The sequence below is a fragment of the Periplaneta americana genome, chromosome 8 (assembly GCF_040183065.1).
Source record: "Periplaneta americana isolate PAMFEO1 chromosome 8, P.americana_PAMFEO1_priV1, whole genome shotgun sequence".
Classification (NCBI taxonomy): Eukaryota; Metazoa; Arthropoda; class Insecta; order Blattodea; family Blattidae; genus Periplaneta; species Periplaneta americana.
In genome coordinates, this window is record NC_091124.1 from 105,201,120 (window position 1) to 105,221,356 (window position 20,237).

At 36.1% G+C, this 20,237-nt stretch overlaps 1 protein-coding gene across 1 annotated transcript in view; it reads right to left on the reverse strand.

Annotated features, from left to right (window-relative positions):
- LOC138704916 (uncharacterized) overlaps positions 1-20,237 on the reverse strand; it is a 97,587-nt gene that overhangs the window by 64,136 nt on the left and 13,214 nt on the right. The window contains exons 2-4 of the mRNA XM_069833315.1: positions 14,492-14,605; positions 10,479-10,586; positions 3,952-4,100 (exon numbers count right to left, since the gene is read on the reverse strand). Coding sequence (XP_069689416.1) covers positions 3,952-4,100; positions 10,479-10,586; positions 14,492-14,605 — 371 coding nt within the window. The remainder of the gene's footprint in view (positions 1-3,951; positions 4,101-10,478; positions 10,587-14,491; positions 14,606-20,237) is intronic.

Below are 20,237 nucleotides of genomic sequence, written 5' to 3' on the forward strand. Positions count from 1 at the left end.
TTACACCACATTTACGAAGTAATTGGGATGAAAGGTATTCCTCACTAGATTCAGTATGTGCATTTTTGTGTTTTTCTATATTTCCGGCATTATTGCCAAGAATGATCATTCCCAGGCGGTATAGAGAGTTTAATGGGGTAGGATGGTTGTACAAACTACCTCGAGAACGGATCTGGGAAAATAAATTCTCAAGTGAGTCTTGGTTCAGTCGATGCGTTAAAATATATATTATTCCTAGGTTTTGTACATCGAGGAGAAGATATTTCAAGGAAGATATATATACAAGAATGGCTGTCTAAAATACCTGTTTTACTCGTTTACCCCTGGATATCATGCTATTGATAGTGTCACACATATTCTTCAAAATGTTACCTCGTTCTAATTTAAGTCCATATGCATTTTTTCTAGGAACTTTAGAATGAACTGGACTATAAGAATTCACGAGATCAAACCAATTATTTACAATTTCAATGAACTCACCCATGTTTTCAGCGATAGATAAATCGCCACTAAGTTTAAAAATGACATGAAGCAGTTGCAACACTATGTGACATTAATTCTGCAGCTTTTCTTACGTTCATTCTTTCAATTTTCCTACAATTCAAATGATTGGAATCAATTTAATGGCATGCTTTAATTTCGTGATTGTCATTCTTAATTAGAGATTTTAAAGGTTCTTTCGAGATAATTTTTCCATTAGGAAATATGTAGCCTGATCAAGGAGCCAATTTCTGATTAATTTCAAAAGGTAGGTAAGGGAAACAAATAATTCTTTCTGATGTCTAGACTTCGTTGAATTGCCACACGCAGCATGCAATCAGGTTGCCGATGTACGGTAGTATAGAGGAGGTGAGCGGCCGCCCGGTCTCGTAGTATAAGCAGTTCATTTTAAGAGTCGTGACCGGTCCAAATAGATAGAGCAGCTACAGCTAATGTATACCTACTGTATTTGGAATAGTCAAAGCTTAACATTTTTTCAGTGCAACAAGAATTCAATCAAACATACTACAATGAGAGTGTTGCTGTTTCAAATAATTGGCCCTGGAATACCCTTACCCCCGCAGACAGTCTTGACCCGTTGGGGAACATGGTTGGATGCTGTTAATTACTATGCAGAACATTATGGTAAAATAATGGAGGTAATTGATGAATTGGATAGCACAGACAGTTCCGTTGTTGCAGCTGTAAAATCATTGCCTTCTGAACAGCTATTGGAAGATATTCTGTTCATTGATTCTAATTTTTAAATCGTGTCCAAAAGCATCATCCTGTTAGAATCGTCTAAACTACAACTCTCAGAAGCCCTTAATATAGTGGATAAAGTGTAACAAACCGTTACCCAAAATAACCATTCACTAATTTCAGAAAAAGTGAAATGTAAGTTGAGAAACATTATTGCTAAAAATTCTGTCTATTCACAACTTCGTATTATAAATGATGTGCCATCAGGTCATGACAAGATATCTGAAGTTGGTGTACTAAAAAGTAGTGACTTTCCGTTCTTCAAATATGTACGTATTACATCGTGTGATGTTGAACGTACGTTTTCCCAAAATAAAAACTGTTTAAATGACCATCGGAGGAGGTTACATTGCAGTCGCTCAAAATGTACGTAACACTTCACTGCAGTACACATATTCAAGGATGATGTGAGTATCTTACATTAAATTTTAAGAGTTAATATATCTCACAATAAAATAATTGTGTATTTACATGTCTAGACATTTCCTACTTCAATGATCATTAATTATATTTCTTGAATGCAGGAGGATACAGGTTTTATTGTAACCGCAGTATACTGCTCAGTGCTTACATCAGAGGCATACTCCATCCTTTGGACGCCCCCTTCTCATACAGTCTATACCGCGTGCACAGTAAACCTTGCGATTCTCGTGGCAATTCCACGAAGTCTACTGATGTCCTTGGGTTATAGAACCATATTTTTGTTGGATTAACCTCATATTCTTTCCACAAACATTTCGCTGCACCCATGTCACAAATACAAGCTACTACTCTATATTCTATCTCTGCAAGACGCGATACTAGATTATCTAATATAATTTTTGTCATCTTTTTGTCAAACGCAACACAAATTAATTGTTTCCAGTTCTTGAAGAGACCTCTCACCATCACTGCCTGCAATCTTGAATGGGGACCCACGATTTCACCCTTCAGAGAGTCGTACTCGTATGCAGGTTTAACTCAGTAGCTACGATAGTTCACACAACGTAAGCAGATTAATAACGAAGTAACTATTCACTCACTAATAAAACAAAATTTGCACATTAAAATTAATACAACCACATGAAACTTAATGCATGTAAGTGTATTCTTTTGTTTGTATAGTAGAGTAGCAGACGACTGACCAAACGCGGTATCCCTGTGACGTCATAATCCGAATGTAGCCGGAAACTGCCGAATACAAAACTCCTTAATGTGAACAACCTGAATGTAATAATCTTGTATATCGACTAGCCACTGACAGTGAAGCGGTATTGCCTAGTTAAATCGTCGCGAAGTCTCGCTGATCAGTGGCATATTACTTTCTTGCGCAAGCGTACAACGCACAACATATTTTGTCTGGAGTCCCTCTATGTCAGGGCTGGGCACGAAGAGCAAATTCTACTCTCTCACGGGGAGCCATATGACTTCTCTTCAACCCCTTTCTTCTTCGCCAAACACCGCACAGCGTTGATTCCGTTACGGATGAATATTAAGCGTCCCCGTTTAGAGTCTGGATTCGCTCTCGGTGCCCAGCCCTGCTCTATGTAAACGAAGATAGATTCAGTTTCTTTTCAAATTCAGACGTGGACTGTTTTCTATTGTGTAATGTGTAAATTTCTGTAACAATATCGCTTGAAAGATATGTGTTTCTGGTGTTTTGTCTGTGATACGAAAAAGGAAAGTTTTACATTCACAAGCAAGGAGTATGTATTTTCTGTATATAATTTTTCAACGGGACTGGCTAATGACGCAGTGCGTGCAACTGTCAATATTTCACAAACGCAGTATCTGACTGCACAGGCGTGTGATGTAGGAGTGCATACGGTATTTCGTATTCTCGGGCAGGCCAAAGAGACAATTAAAATAGGTGGTACACCTGTATTTACCTCTCCTGGAAAATATCGTAAAACAAATAAGCGCGTTAATGATTTGGACGATTTTCAGAAGTGTGTACTTCGTCGTAAGATTTTTTAAATATATGACAACGGGGAGTATCCAACGTTGAAAAAAATTGTCGCGTTAATGAAAAAATATTCAATACCAAAGGTCCGTAACATCCATGCACACTTTATTAAAAAAAACATGGGCTTTAACTACAAAAGAACTGTAGACAGTCGCAAGTTCCTAAGGGAAAGAGGTGACATAGTCACATAATTCATAATTTTTTCGAAATTGTCACCTTCTAAATCCATTTCATCCCTTAAACTTAACTTTATCGTAATAAACAAATGTCTCATTAGTTGTTGCTCAGGAAAATTATAGCGCTAAGTGAGGTATAAGGTTGGTCTACATATATATATATACTAGCTTTTGGCTAAGTTACGACTAAAGTGTAGGTTAAGTTGTGACTCTGAATATAAATTCTGCGTTTTCACTTAAGTCGAATGTAAGTGAAAGTGAAGTTCAAGTGACGTTCCTGAATACGGCCGTAAGTGCACTTCAGCTATACATTTCTGTCTGTTAATGAAGCCTCTGAAGAGTTCGAAATGATGGAAATAACAAATTGACACTATTATTTAAATTGCTACAAATTCGCCGTTTAATGTTTTAAAATTACTTAATAAAATTCAAGAAAATGAAGAGAAAAATTATTAAATTGTACTATTTTGATTGATTTTAACTTTTTTTATCATATTCAATAGATAAATATCTACTCATTGCCAAAGAATATTTCAGTTTCATTAATTTTTTTTATAATAAGCATTAATGTTTTTTTTTAAAGCTTACCACATTTTTCCTTTGTAAACCACTTTCCATTTTTGCATTGCTTTCAAAGGCTTCAGTGTTAATCCTTCTGCACCAAATTCTCCATCTGCAGCCCCAAAAAGAACTGTATCAGGTATTCTTTCACTGCACAATAATCCTTTATCTGGAACCTGTATAAAACAACTTGTTTAATATAATACAGCTTTACTGCATGATTTAATTAACCTAGATGTTCAACTGGTTCTCAGTTCTGTACAATGTAGTTGAAATAAGATAATGAAAGAGGTTCAATAGTTATAAACTAATAAATATGGCCGAGGTCGTTCAGTGGTTCTTAATAATTATGAATAAAGATTAATGTAAAGATTAATTAAGGTTAGGCGTTTCATTCAGTTACGCAGAACAGTCCACATTCTTCTATTATTTCAATTAGATGAGCTGCTAGTCTTGCTTGGGTGCCTTCCTGTGCTGGCATATTACGCTAATCTCAAAGCTAAGAGCATAATCACTCACACCGGTAAACCATGCTAAGGTACACTGTCTGTACAGTTCCACAAGCAAGCAACCTCACATACATCCTGGATCAGACTTCGCACAGTGCTGACAAGTCGTTGGAGAAATGCTGACGAAAAGATGGAATGATGTTGATGTCTACATTGGGGAATGGAAGAGTCCCGAGAAAATCCTAACTACGACTTTATCCTCTACAAGAGTCACTATGGATTTTTCAATTAAAATTCCAGATCTCTCCAGGACTTGAATCCGGACTGCTTTACTTTCAAACGAAATGGTCCATACTAGAAGGGCCTTAGTAAAAAATAAGCAAAATGGAATTATGCATGGTATAAATCTTAACAGGGTTACCAGTGTTGCCAGACTAGCAACACTAAAATTCATTCACGTAACAACCAAATTCCATACAATTCCACACATGACTTCAGAGTACATGTTTGTGCACTGTAATCATACACAATACATAGATATGCTAATTATATAGCTTTTTACATCCGATTTGTTTCTATGTATCTGAAGTCTGTTTAGTGTAATATCTAACTAGTCAGCGATGTATTCAATGGAGGACGGAAGAAACTGGCCACCCTGCTCCATTATCTCCTGGCTTAGCTGTCTCATGAGTGCTGCTTTATTGGTGCCACTCGTGGGCTTCAAATCTATCTCCGGACAGTTGGTTAAACAACAACCGTAACCAATCCTGGTTTACCCTGTCCCTCCAATATTCACACTTTCATTATCGCTACAATACTTTTAGAAATAGGTCCGTCGTTCATTGTATTAAAGTTACTTATATAGTGTTTAAACTTATGTACGTGTTATGCATATATTATTAGATATTTATTAATATTCATTATTATTTGTTTAATTACGGTATATATTAAGCTATTTAATCTTAGGTACCTAATACAAAATACATTTGTGTCGAGTCGCACATGGAGCAGATTAAAGAAATAGGGAAAAACCAGAAAAGTGACTGAGCTTATTGTTACTTTCTCCCCACCCTCTCAACATGACTCACAGCGGTAAAAATTTGTTTTCTAACCCTACACCATCTCCCTCAAGTTCATTGTCAGGCAGTTGTCTGAGTCGTTGAGCGGTGTCCAGTATTTTCTTGTCACTCAGAACTTTGAAAGCCCGTGAGAAGTCTAATAAAGATAGGGTCAAAAACCTCCTTCAAACAAAATGACAAAACTCAAGCTACCCCTACAGATTAAGCGTGATATTGATAGTCCACCCACTCACGGTTAATCTAGAGTCAACTGTGCGTGTATTTTTATATGCACATCCTATATATATTTTGATTCACTCAAAAATTTAGTGGGTCTAGCTGTGAGAATTCCACGCAAAATCCACGCAGCCAATAATTTCACACAACAATCAAAATTCCACACATTTTGTAGAATTCCACACAGTTTTGCAAAACTGAAAGGTAGTGTCAATGTTCTATGCTAAAAATATCTCAATCAGATGCCTGGGTATCAGAGAAACAGCAGTGGAGTTCTAGATTTTCCATGCTTAAAGGTCTTCAGTCAATGACTGAGAACCTTTTAGGATATGACATTGGTAATAGCTATCGAGTAAGTTGGTAGTCTTGTTTTTATAACAACCCCAACTAAGACAACAATCTGTATAGCACTATATAAACAAAGAATCAAGCAAATCAAATAAATTTACTGTGAGAGAAATGAAAACTACGGAGGTATTAAATTTTAAGAATTGGTGGCAGGAATTAAAAAAAATGTATATCAGAAGAAACTTTAGGCTATCAGAAATGTACCAAGAGATCACAAATTTCGATTTGCAATCAGTGCTACGATGCACTTCTCTTACAACTGAAAGTTTTCAGGTTACATTATAGCAGAATTAGAAATCGATTTCATCTTCAAGCACACGATCCATCTTAGTCTACCTGACATACCAATTTTATCATTTCCCACAAACCAAGTTTATTGTACTGGTAAAGTACCTGAAAAAACATTAAGAATGAATGATAGTATAAGATTAATGCCTTTACATGATCATAAAGAGTTCTATAAGGAGATACTGAAGTGGCCTACTGCTGACTGATAGATTATATCAATATATTGTCTAGTTGAAACTAAGGTAGCTGATGGTGATATCCGTGGAGTTGTTCGAGTCCTTATGGCATAGCCAAAGCTTCAATTGTTACATACGAAGCCTTAAAATTGAAACATCCTCCACCTTCATAGCCTCTTTCCTTCCCCGTTCCGCCTTCTGGGTCAGATGTTTTGTTGACTGTCTCTCAAGACATGGTTCTTAAAGCTATACATAATTTTCCCACTGGTTCTGCGTCTCGTATTAATGGCATCCGACCTCAACATTATAAGGACCTCACATCTAAATCTGCAGGTGATTCTGGACGTCGTCTCCTTCAATCTATTACTCAATTAGTTAATTTCATGCTATCAGGCAATGTCAACAGCCATTTTTGCCCACATTTATACGGGGCCTCTCTGTTAGCCATTAATAAGAAGGCTGGAGGAATACGACCCATTGCAATTGGGAACACTATTCGTCGACTAACTTCCAAAATCGCCTGCATTTCTGTCAAAGAATCAGCTAGTACTTTATTACTTCCTCACCAGCTTGGTTTTGGCGTTGCTAAAGGATGCGAATCTATTATCCACACAGTGCGAACTTTTGTAGACATAAATAAAAACAATAATCATGTTCTATTAAAGCTTGATTTTAGAAGCGCCTTTAACTGTATAGAACGCGATTCTCTGCTCGAAATCGTTCAAAATTGTGTCCCCCAATTACATGCTTTTGTATGGCAAGCCTATCGGGAACCTTCTAACTTGTATTATAATCTTGATATAATCTCCTCTCAAACAGGCGTTCAACAAGGCGACCCTCTCGGTGCCCTTCTTTTCAGTCTTACTTTCAATCCGTAGTATCTAAATTAAACAGTCCTTTGAATCTCTTCTGTTTGGATGGTGGCATTTTAGGTGGTCCTCCGGATATTGTCTTATCTGACCTTTCAACACTTATTAATTCTTGTCAACCTATTGGTCTTGAGCTAAACCCGGATAAATGCGAGTTACATTTTTGCTCCTCACAGGATGATACTGTATTTACAACTTTTAATGCTCTCACTCCTGGAATTCGACTTTCATCCCCTTCCACTTTGACACTCCTTGGTTCCCCAATATTACTGCCAGCTGTGGAAGTTTTTATGCGTGATAAATTAGATACTATGAAACATTTATTTATTGTATATATATTGTTTTAATGTACCGAAGTACATATGATATTTCCATGCAGATATTCTGCGTCATCATACGATGAAAGAGTAATGGAACGGAGAAAAATTCTCTCCGGCGCCGGGATTTGAACCCGGGTTTTCAGCTCTACGTGCTGATGCTTTATCCACTAAGCCACACCGGATACAACTCCGACGCCGGTCAGAATCGTCTCAGATTAAGCTCCAACTTTTGGGTTCCCTCTAGTGGCCGCCCTTTGCACTACGTCATAGATGTCTATGAACGCAGGACCCAAGTCCACACATGTGCTGAGGTGCACTCGATATGAGTGATATGATCCGACGGAATAAGCGCCGTCTTAAATCACGAAGTGATTTACGCATATCATATCATATATATATATATATATATATATATATATATATATATATTATTTTAATGTACCGAAGTACATATGATATTTCCATGCAGATATTCTGCGTCATCATACGATGAAAGAGTAATGGAACGGAGAAAAATTCTCTCCGGCGCCGGGATTTGAACCCGGGTTTTCAGCTCTACGTGCTGATGCTTTATCCACTAAGCCACACCGGATACAACTCCGACGCCGGTCAGAATCGTCTCAGATTAAGCTCCAATTCTTGGGTTCCCTCTAGTGGCCGCTCTCTGCACTACGTCATAGATGTCTATGAATGCAGGACCCAAGTCCACACATGTGCTGAGGTGCACTCGATATGAGTGACTAGTTGGCCGGGATCCGACGGAATAAGCGCCGTCTTAAATCACGAAGTGATATACGCATATCATATATATATTATTTTAATGTACCGAAGTACATATGATATTTCCATGCAGATATTCTGCGTCATCATACGATGAAAGAGTAATGGAACGGAGAAAAATTCTCTCCGGCGCCTACAATCTCTTTGCACACATACAGCATATTTCCTTTTAAGAAATTGCTTTCATATACCTCGTCTAACATACTTCCTTCGCACTACCCCTCTCTGGTTATTTCCCTCTCTTCTTCTAGAGGCTGATTGTATTTTGCGAGATTGTTTGGAATCTATTCTTAATATCCAACTTGACAATCATTCTTGGTCTTTCGCTACTTTGCCTATTTCATTTGGTGGTCTTGGCATTCGCAATGTTAGCGATATTTGTGTGCCTGCGTTTTTAGCCTCAGCTCATGGAGCTCTGAATTTCGTCAAATCTACTCTCTCTCTAGTCACAGTGATGAAATAGAATCCTTCATATGTCTGAGGCCTTTGAACAATGGTCCTCCGTTACTCACATTGTGGATCTTCCAAACAGTCCAGAGTCTCAAAAATGCTGGGATCTTGTTCTTGTTTCCAAAACTTTTGACAGCCTTTTTGTGTCTTCCTCCTCAGATTTTGACAGAGCCCGTTTTCTTGCTTTACGAGAAAAAGAATCAGGATGCTGGCTTTAAGCCTTACCTTCTTCCAACATAGGAACTCCCTTAATGGATAATACGTCCTTTAAGATTGCTATTGCCTTAAGGCTTGGCATTAAAAATTTGTTTTCCCCACAAATGTATTTGTGGTGCAGATGTCGATTCTTCTGGCCTCCATGGATTAAGTTGCCTCAAAAATTCTGGACGATTTTCCAGATACGTCGTGATTAACGACATCATTAAAAGGGCCCTAATTTCCGCTGGTTTTCCTACCAACCTAGAACCCATTGGCATAAATCGTTCCGATGGCAAACGTCCAGATGGCTTAACTTTAACACCATGATCCAAAGGCAAATCACTTTATGGGATGCCATTTGTTATAACACCTTCGCTTCTTTTTATTTGCCCAAAACTTCCAAACTCGCTGGGTCAGCCGCTGCATCTGCTGTTACAATTAAACGCAATAAGTATCTCGATCTTCTGGGTAGATATAATTTTGTCGTTTTCGCCGTAGAATCTATGGGCCCATGGTGTTCCGAGACGAAGCTGTTAACTTCTGATATCGGCAAGTATTTATCAGCACTCTCGCTCTACGGCTTTCCTCTGCCAAAGAATTAGTATTGCCATTCAACGAGGGAACGCTATAAGTGTTATGGGGACTTTTCCAGAATCTAAATCGTTGGAAGAAATATTTTATTTCGTGTAGAGCTGTAGACAGTTTTTCCTATCCTTTAGTTTTGTTGCTAATTTCTAGGTGTCCCTTACGCAATTGTTTAATTTAATTTCAAAATCGAATTAAAGTTTATTTTGCATATTCGCAAAATGTGAACAAAGTAATAAAAAGTAAATAATTTTGGATATGGATGTATATTGTATGATTCAATATGGTTGCTATTTTGTGCTAATTGTATTATACTGAAGACAATATACATGCACAAAATATTTGAATATAATATACCTATTTACTTTTATTACTGTGTATTAAAAATGTACATATAGACCTATGTATGCTGACGTATTTTTGAATAAACAATTTACAGTACAAAGCAATAACAAATAACTTTCAAGTATTCTTATATGACGTATAGAACTAGTTGTTGTAATGATTTAAATAAAGTAATGTATGTAAACCTACTTTCTAGCTGCCTTATTAGAAAACCCAGTACATGCTAAAAGTATCTTAGTCAATACAATTTGATTTTTCATACGCCATTATAAGTGTTTGCATTATTTTTCTACAAGGATTACATTTCTTGCAAAGAATAGGCATAGTTTTTTTTTTTAATTTCTTTAATACTGACGGTTTTGTAGTAAAGTGTTTTTTTTTTTTTTAGTTTCTTAAAATTGGATGAGGATGACTGAGACCCTTCTAGCATGTACCGATTCAAACTACTTACTGCAAGATAGCAAAGTCCATTGATAATTCCATGTTGTCTCCTCTCTGTACCTGCTACGAAGTAATAACCAGCACTATTCGCAGCAATAAAGAACACCGCATCAAATGCCTGAAAGTGTAGGTATTAACGTTAATAAGTCGTGCAAGTAAACTGCAATCATTTAGTCATGTATTATTTCCAAACAGATATTTTTACTTCCTCCAGAAATTTTTCTATAATAATTTCCAATTTTTAATCGACTAAATACGAAGTAGTACTATTGAGGAAAATCGGAAGAATGCACTTGGATATCTCGTGAGAAGTGTTGTATGTTAGAGAAAGACTGGTAATATTTTCTTAGAGACAGTGTAACAAAACTATCTTGCAAGACTTACAACTTACTTACAAATGGCTTTTAAGGAACCCGGAGGTTCATTGCCGCTCTCACTTAAGCCCGCCATCGGTCCCTATTCTGAGCAAGATTAATCTAGTCCTACCATCGTATCCCACTTCCCTCAATTATATTAATATTATCGTAGTGAAAAAAAAATCGTGAAGTGTTCCATGTTTGGTTGTAAAAAATAATATGTAAGTATATCCAAATTTAATTCAAATAAGAAGCTTAAATTAAGGGGACACTCAACTTAAAAATTGTAGAAAAAGTGTCATAGAAATGAAAAATTAAATTTCTACACTAATTTACGTGACAGAACTAAATCAATATGCAGAATTCTTCCCCTATTCATTGAGAAGTCACAGTCAAACGCACAAAGCCAAAAATATTTCAATTAATGATTGGTTAAAAATTGAAATATTTTTTATTTTTAAAAGTATTGGATCTAATGAGCTGAGATTTTGCATGTTACTTTCCATGTGTATATTAAACTTTTTCTCCAAATTTGAAAAAGATTGGTCAAATAGGAAAAAAGTTCCAAAATATAGTTGAGTGTCCCCTTAAGCAACCAGGCAATTCCACATCTTGCCAGACTAAATGAGTTTAATGTAGTTCTGCGGAACAGCACTCAGTTTGTGTGTTATTAAATTTTCCGTTATTTGTTCATCCCTGGGTGCGCAACTCGTGCTTTCAAACTGCCAACATAACTCAGTGCAGCCGGAACCAAACCTGTGCTATAATCTTTCGCTGTTAGAATAATCTTAATGTAAACACGAGCATGTCATACCCATGATTGGCTCCTAGTCGGAACACTCACATGACGCAGGAAAATATAGTTTCATATTTTGGGACCATAATCTTTATTTATTTAAAAAATGGATTTTATTAGCTAAATACGATAAAACATAAAACTTCACTCATGTGTTATGTAAAAGCAAAGGTAATTCTATATATTTTGTAATTTATTGTGAAAGCGGATGATTACAAATAGTAAGATCAAGATAGTCTGTTCTTGTGACAAGTTGGCGTCACTTGACCTTGAACTTGTGAACGTAAACGTGTGATAGTATGCCTTCTGCATTCTGAGTGTGTGCGGTTAACGTCAGAGGAATAACAACCTTGTTCGATACCTATTGAAAATAAGCGTAAGTTTAAAATAATTATAATCGCTTACAAAGTTTAAAATGATTTAATTAATTATAAGGCAACTGTTCCTTAAGAAAACTGAAGCATAGTAAGCCTATTTTGACGAGTAACGGGAAATTTTTAACATGAAACAGAATGTACAGCAGTGGGCGAGATTACGTACTGAAAATAGGTGGCGCGAAACTGCAGCCAATCAAGTTTCAATTCAGTCACATGCTATTGTTTATTGTAGGATTATTCTAACAGCGAAAAGACTATAGCTGTAGTGTTCGGATGCGACTCCTGCAAGGCTTGTAGAAGTTCGCTCTGCGGTAAGGTGCGGCTCGATCAGATTGTTCCCTTTAGTGACGAGTGGGGGAAAAAGTACCTTCCTTTTTGTTAAGATGGCACGTAAAGCTATGTATCTTATATTTTGTTCTACACTTTCTTATCCATCATATTTCAAAATCACAAGACATTTTACAAATAGACATAGTGAATGTAAAGAAATACTGACTGGACCTGCAAGAGAGAGTTTTAAAAGAGCTAAAGAAAAAAAATGGCATATCAGCAAGGTGGGACTGATATCTGATATCGTCAGCACGTTGTGCGTGCGAGTTACAGAATTGCGCGACATATGATCGACCAGCTAAGAGAATTCGTATATGTTTCCTAATTTTCTCTTCTTTTCCTTACATTTATTGTGCTATATGAGCTGAGAAGTCCCGGGTTCGATTCCCGGTGCCGGAACGAATTTTTCTCGATTAAATGGTGATAATACACATTGACTACTTCATAGTAGTCGTGTTAATATTCAATGAGGGTGGCGAGACCTCATATAATGAATATGTGACGTATTAAAATGTTTACAGTTATCACAAACTGTTGTTGAATATGGCCATGAAGTCATTTAAATATGCGCTCCTGCATACATGACTTACATAGGTTTAAATGCGGGTAGTATGCCGTAAAAACATTACAATGAGAAGAGTTCGACCGGCACCTTGGATCGTATCCCGGTATAGCTCAGCAGTTGGAAAGAGCCCTCAGCGCGCAGGCTGAGAGGTCCCGGGTTCGATTCCCGGTGCCGGAACGAATTTTTCTCGATTAAATGGTGATTGCCTTCAATCTTGGATGTATTTAGCTCTAGTTGAGTTCAGTGCAAAAAACTTTACATAATGAATGGAGAATATTCCTCAGATATAATAGTAGTGAAGAGGAAAGAAATGAAGAAGAGAAAGGCGATCAGAAAGATGAGAGAGTTAGAAGTGCACTGAGGATAATGCAAAAGGGAAAAAAATCATTGACTCTTCGTCTGTTTTCAGATTCATGCATGTCCCAAAATAAAAATAGTGTAATGTTGGCAACTGTATCAAAATTTTTAGAGATATCCAATTTTTTTTTTCAGAAGTCCACCATTTTCCCCATATGTAGGCATAGTTTTATGGCACTTGACAGAGTGTTCGGGAATATTGAAAAGTACAGGCAGAAAGAAGAAATAATTTCTCCAACAGACTATTATGACATTTTGAGGAATCATTACAGTATGTTGTGAAATTATTAGGAGGAGATTGGTATGTGCAAGATATGAAAAAAATCAAATGCAATATTGAAATTAAAACTCCCCATTCAAATTTTCGAAGATTCGAGTGATATACTAAAATCAAGGGACGAGGGTCTGTAACTGTTTCAGTAAATAATAATTTTACTGGATTGTCAACAGACATTGAATTTTTTGACTTGGGGAAAAAAATTCTTCAGGGCTGTGGATGATGCTATTACTGGTATACTGAAACATCAGATTCATGTCAGAAAAAATAAGGGTGATGATATTAAGAAACTGGTGTCTTATTTTCAGATTCCAGTGAGTGCTAAATCAATCTCTGAAGCTATTTCCAAGAAAACAAAGAAAGCAAAAAAGAACAATGTTTAATTTATTATTGAGGACTCAGATTTTGGAGAAACTGAATGATTTAGTGTACTATGTGTCAGTCTATTTTTACAGCATTTACAGAGAGTGGATTATTAGAATCAATCTCTTGGTGTAATCTAACTGAGGTTAATATTTAAAATATTGTTTTTAATTTTTCATAAATTTAGTAGTGTTTAACAACAATTTTTCCAAAAATTATGTAAAACAATAATATAACAATCCAAGTTAATAATTTTGTACTTCTAAATTCATTAATGATACTGTTCTCCAATTTATTATAATATTAAGTGTTGTACTAAGTTCTAGAAAACAAGTTTTGAAAAAAAAAGTCAAAATATAAAGATTTGAAAAAATGTATCAGTAAATTGAAGTTAATTGCTAAATAACCTGCTAGTAGATCTCGGATAATATGATGCTATAAATAATAAAATATAAATCACTATTTTGCACCTATTAACTACTTGTCTCCATTCAATTTTTTGTTTCTCCTGAAAAATTTAGCTTTTGCAGTTAGCAAGTTTTGCATAAACGGCCCTCATTATTGCAGTGTGCAAAACTAGAAAACAGTATTCTCGAAGGTACCTTAGCGTCTGAAGATAGAGGCTGTGCAATATCCATCTCAACGGGAGAAATATGTGATTGCATGCCATAGCCAGCTTGCTTCTTCCCAGACTTCTTTCCATAAATGTTCTGCCACTGGAATACAAAACACACAAATATTTTCGTTAACTACTTCTCATCCATATTTGTCTAATTTCCGAATTCATACCTATTAATAATTATTATTTAGTATGAAATATTTTGCTCTGCATTGTTGTATAGTCGTAAGGATTCTATAACTTCCCGCTTTCCTGGATAGTGTCAGCAATCAACTTCTTGTATTCGAATAAAGTTTTTTACAAATTTGTTCCAAAGTCACAGATTTCTTTTTCTATATCTTTGTTATACCAAGCAGCACATATTTATTTTCTAATTCTGTGACTGACGATGTGTTTCCTTGTCACTGTTGAATGAAAAGTTGAGAAAAGCGTCCTACCTCATGTCAGTTATCTCATCCTTCTCCTATCCATTTTCAGATTTTATTTTATAAGAATATCTTTTCAGACGTAGCCTCCTTCCCTAGTAGTTTCTGTCTGCACATGTACGAAAGTTCCGAGAAATAAATTAATAATATAAGGATTTTAATTTGTTTGACACGTATTTACTGATAATTCTGTTTCTTGTTCATTTTCTTAAACAATGCTTGGAGTTGATAGTAGCACATGTTTCCATCAGCGAAACAATATTTTTCAGAAATAGACTATTATTCCAGATAAAATTATTATATTGAACTTGAAGAAGAGATATTTAGGTGCAAGCCGTGAAGCATTACTATCGTTTTAAATATTAAATTATAATTCAAGTACCATAAAAGTGAATTCTCTCAGTGGCGGCTGGTTGCTTGAAAATGTAATGGTACACAATGAATATAAAATATGAGTTAACATACTTTATTTTGAACTGTAAAACTGTGTATCTGAGGACGTATATAAACTAATTTAAATATAGTTTAGGTTAGTTTTCTATTAGCCGGTACTCGTTAAATATGTCGTTATTATGTTCACACAATGGTTCCTTTCTGAAAAGAATTTATATAGTTTGTTACTAGATGTCACCACCTCTTTTCTGTGTCTCTCTTTTCTTTCCCTTAATTTTTCTCACCAATTCTTCTACTGTTATTCAATTTCTCACTTTCTCAACTATTTTCAACTCCAATTTTATTTTATATTAATTTTCTTACTTTGGAAGTTCCGGGATTCGATCCAGCTTCAGCGTCAAAATTTGCTTACTATACACACGCCTTAACGATCTTGCTAACTTACCAAGCTCAACTTTAGAAACTTCATCATATGTTTAAAGAAGACAACTTCACTGGCAATAAAAATGTCAAAAAAACTCTCACCATATTTCTTGGACCAAAAAATAATGAAATTAAAGTGTTTAAAACTATAAATAATTAATAAGGAGCGGATTCCTATGTAAATAAATATTTTTTGCGTGTGATAAAACACAATTAACAAAGTTAAAAATTCCGAATATGAAGTTTCAAGCTTCCGAATTTTATTTCACATAAAAACACATCTTTTCCATATATATATATACATACATACATACATATTTTCAGGAAATCTATTATAAACACATAAATCTTGGAGCTTTTTACTTAAATAATTTTTACAAGAACTTTTAAATATTTTAAAACTGAATCAATTATATCACTCAGAAGTATTTTTTACTTCGTTATTTAATGACGCTGTATCAGCTACGAAGCATTTAGCGTCGATGGGATTTTTTTATAGCGAGATGGGGTTTGGCGAGATGAGGCCGAGGATTCGCCATAGATTATCTGGCATTTGCTTTACGCTTGGGGAAAACCTCGGGAAAAAACCCAACCAGGTAATCAGCCCAAGAGGGAATCGAACCCGTACCCGAACGCAACTCCGAATCGGCAGGCAAGCGCCGTCAGAGCACTCAGAAGTACATTATATTTTTAAGAATTCTTGGTTGCTTCGTGTTTCTATGCGCTGTGTGGTGTATCTGTGAACTGTGATCCAGTTTTGTAATAGTATCGCCTTAAGTTCTGAGAACTGCTAGGCAGCATATCAATGTTATTATTAGAGAATAAATGAACATGGATAAAAAGGAGAGATCTTGCGACACATAATTATGAATGTTTATTGTTGCTGAAGTTGATTTCATTCCCCGCTTTGTTTATGAAACACAACGGATAAGATCTCGGGTCTAAACATTATTTAATTTAACCTCTTCAGACCTGAATTTATGTTTAAAAAAATTGAAAAAAAAATGGTCACATAATCATTCTGGGGATCCAAAATTCCCAAAATATGTCTTCACAGAAAATCAAATTTGGGGACAATTTTTACTCCTGGGGCTCCAAAATTTTAAATTTTATGTCTAATTCAGGTATAGAATTTTTTCAAAAATAATATTCTCCATTTCTATCACATTGAATTTTTCAAAATATTTAAAATTATCGAAGACATTCCAAAAAAGTAAAAAAGAAACAATGTACACTGTAATGTACATCGGGCCTGAAGGGGTTCAACAAATCTCTCGCCTGTCGCCCATGCCTATCAAGTGAGGCAATACATCTTGTTGTGAGTCCCCGTTATCGGGCCATACGCATAAGCTGGGTGGTGTACATGTAGTGGCGTCGCTATAGGAAGCTTTTCTCCGACATTGTCAGTCAATAGCTAGAAACATTTACATTAAGATGTGTGTCTATTAGCCTCTTAAGATGCCTAAATCAAGTCGATTTTAAAATCGCGTTTCAGCAATATGTAGATGAATTTAAAAACGTTTTTACTACCGACGAAAACGTGTTATTTTGTCAACCGTGTGGTAAATCAGTAAGTGCAGATCAGGGCTCTCAGATAACCGAAAATTTGTCTGGAAACAAGCAAGCACATTCTCTCTGCTTCACGTGTGCATTCACAGCAAGTGCTAATAGGTGAACCAGCTTCTTCCAACGTAGAACCTTCAAAATATTCCCAATATTATTTAGATTTATGCAGAGCATCTGTTGCATCTGATATTTCACTCCATAAATGAAATAATGTGGTACTTAAAAATTTCCTGATTAAATACATAAACATCGCACCCCCTGAGGAATCGACATTAACGGAACATTACCTCGCAAAACATTACTAGGAAACTTTACAGAAAATTCGGTTAGTGTGTGAAAGTGAAAAAAGTGTGGGTGAGCATTGACGAAACAGCCGATTCAAGTGGTAGAAAAGTAGGAAACGTTGTTGTTGGTGCGTTGAAGAATGACAAAACTGCTTGTGAACATTCGTTTTTGCTAGCGTGTAAAGAAATGCCTGCAGCAAACCATGTCACAGCAGCTAGATTATTTAACGAAGCTATGCATTTACTATGGCCGAGCGGGATGAAGTATGACAACGTGTTACTCCTACTTACAGATGGTGCAGCGTATATGAAAAAAGCAGCTGAAGGCCTTATAGTGAGATTTCCAAAAATGATACATGTAACGTGTGTGGTCCATTTTCTACACAGGTTATGTGAAACTATGCGAACTCTGTACCCCAAAGTGGATAAGTTGGTGTCAAATGGAAAAAAGGTAGCCTATTCGTTAATTTAATCACTCTCAAGAATTGATGTATTCTAACAGAAATATTGAGATCTTGCACTTCCTCCTTTGCCCGTGGTCGCACGCTGGGGTACATGGCTAATTGCCGTTGTATATTATGCTAACAATTTTGAAAGTTTTGCTTGTGTTGTGAATGAGCTGGAAAAAACGACGCTTCGTCAATCGATATCCTTCAAGATTTACTGAAAGATAGTTGTTTAAAAAACGATTTTGCTTTCCTATCAGCAAATCTAAGCCTTTTGTGTGACACCATAAAAAAAACTTGAAACATCCACAAACCTGTTGTCCGAAACAGTTAGGGGGTGCATGCCGTAGAAATTAAACTATACTCGCTACCAGGTTCAGAAGTACATGTACTAAGGGAAAAATTCCAGAATGTGTGGAAAAAACAGTGGATATAAAAAATGTGTAAAATTGCTCAAGTATTGGAAGATGTGCCTGTAGGTGAAATTGACGGTCTATGTGTTTGTGACATTCTTCTCTTTAAATATGTACGTATGACGTCCTGTGATGAGGAAAAATCGTTTTCACAGTATAAGTCGTTGTTCAGAGATAATCGCCATGCATTTGTGATGGAGAATTTGGAGATTACTTTTGTTGTTCACTGCAATTCTCAGACTACTAGCAACTGATACTCAAGTGTGATTGGTTAGTACCTAGTAACATTTTTTTTAAGCTAAGTAAGGTGAGCCGTGCCCACCATCATGGCCGTTCACCTAGTACGTCACTTCGTCCGTCAGAGCGCTCTCAGACGTTACATTATAGATAGCGCTATGAATCCTTTCATATTTCTTTCCAAATTATCCTATTGGCCGGTTGATTACGTCTCACGAGGGGAGAGGGAAAGTGAGTTTACCTGGTCACGGGCAGTTAGAGAGAAGATCAGTCGGGACTCGCACGCCGTAGAGAGAACATCACTGACTTAGGACTCGCTCGCCGTAGATATAAGATCACTCAAGACTCGCACGCCGGATAGATAACATCACGTGTTCTCGACAAGTCGAGCTCGAACTGTTTTCAATTCTCGTAACTTAAGTTTATCGTGATAGATAGTTCGAGAACAGTGCGTCACTATATTTCTTTGCATATTTACGCATTATATGGAAGTTTCTTTGAGATGTATATCTTGTGATTTAGCGTGCTTACTACTTGTGTCAGATTTGTATCAGTGGAGTAGGTAAATTTGCGTCGTGATATTTTTATCTTCGATTGTATGTGTTTGAGAGATTGTAGTGGATCGTACTTTGAAATATCGCTTGCTAGTGATATGTCTTGGGGGCAAGTAATTGTGATTGTGTCGAGTAATATATATATATATATATATATGAGGTATATTGTATTGAGGATCACGTGAGGAAGTATAAGTTGATATGTGAGGTTTGTTGATTGGGAATTACGTGATGATATATGATTTGAAATGTGAGTTTTTGATGTTCCAAGACGGTTTGTGTTATAGAGCAGCGATTACGATCTTTGGCTTACGTTCCATTTGACGTTGTAATAAACTAGAATAGTATGGGCCTCATATTATTGTTCTAGTATTTTCCCTACTCCATTTGGTTTATTGGCTTCCATTGCCGCTAATTCAGGAATCGAGTACATTGAGTTTCCGTTGCTATTTGAACGACCATTGAGATTTGAAATTGTCGTCGGATACTTATATAACGTGTATCTCTCTCTCTCTCTCTCTCTCTCTCTCTCTCTCTCTCTCTTGGGCATCGTTATTGTAAAATATAGAGATTTTGTGTTAGTGCAATTTGCACAGTTCATGCGAGGTGTATGTGGAATTGGTAATGTATAGTGATCAGTCATGTGATCCCTTATACTGGGTAAAGTTTTGTGTTGTTGAGTTTATTTACATATGATCAGTTTGGTTAGTCAGATTGTATGGTATCTGTGATTGAATGGGACATGTATGGAGTTAGTGTACTGACTGGGCGTTGTCTTGAGATTCATATCTAGATGGTTAAAGTATATATTCAGAGAGTGTTTTCATGACTAGATGGTTAATAGGTCAGTTATTGATTATTGAGAGATGGCCATATTAGAGTGTAGTATGACCTATAAGTATGTTTGCCCAGTCTAGTAATACTTTCACGATTCAGATATCGTTGTGTATTAGTTCAGATTAACTTATGTTATTTTAATTCACTTATT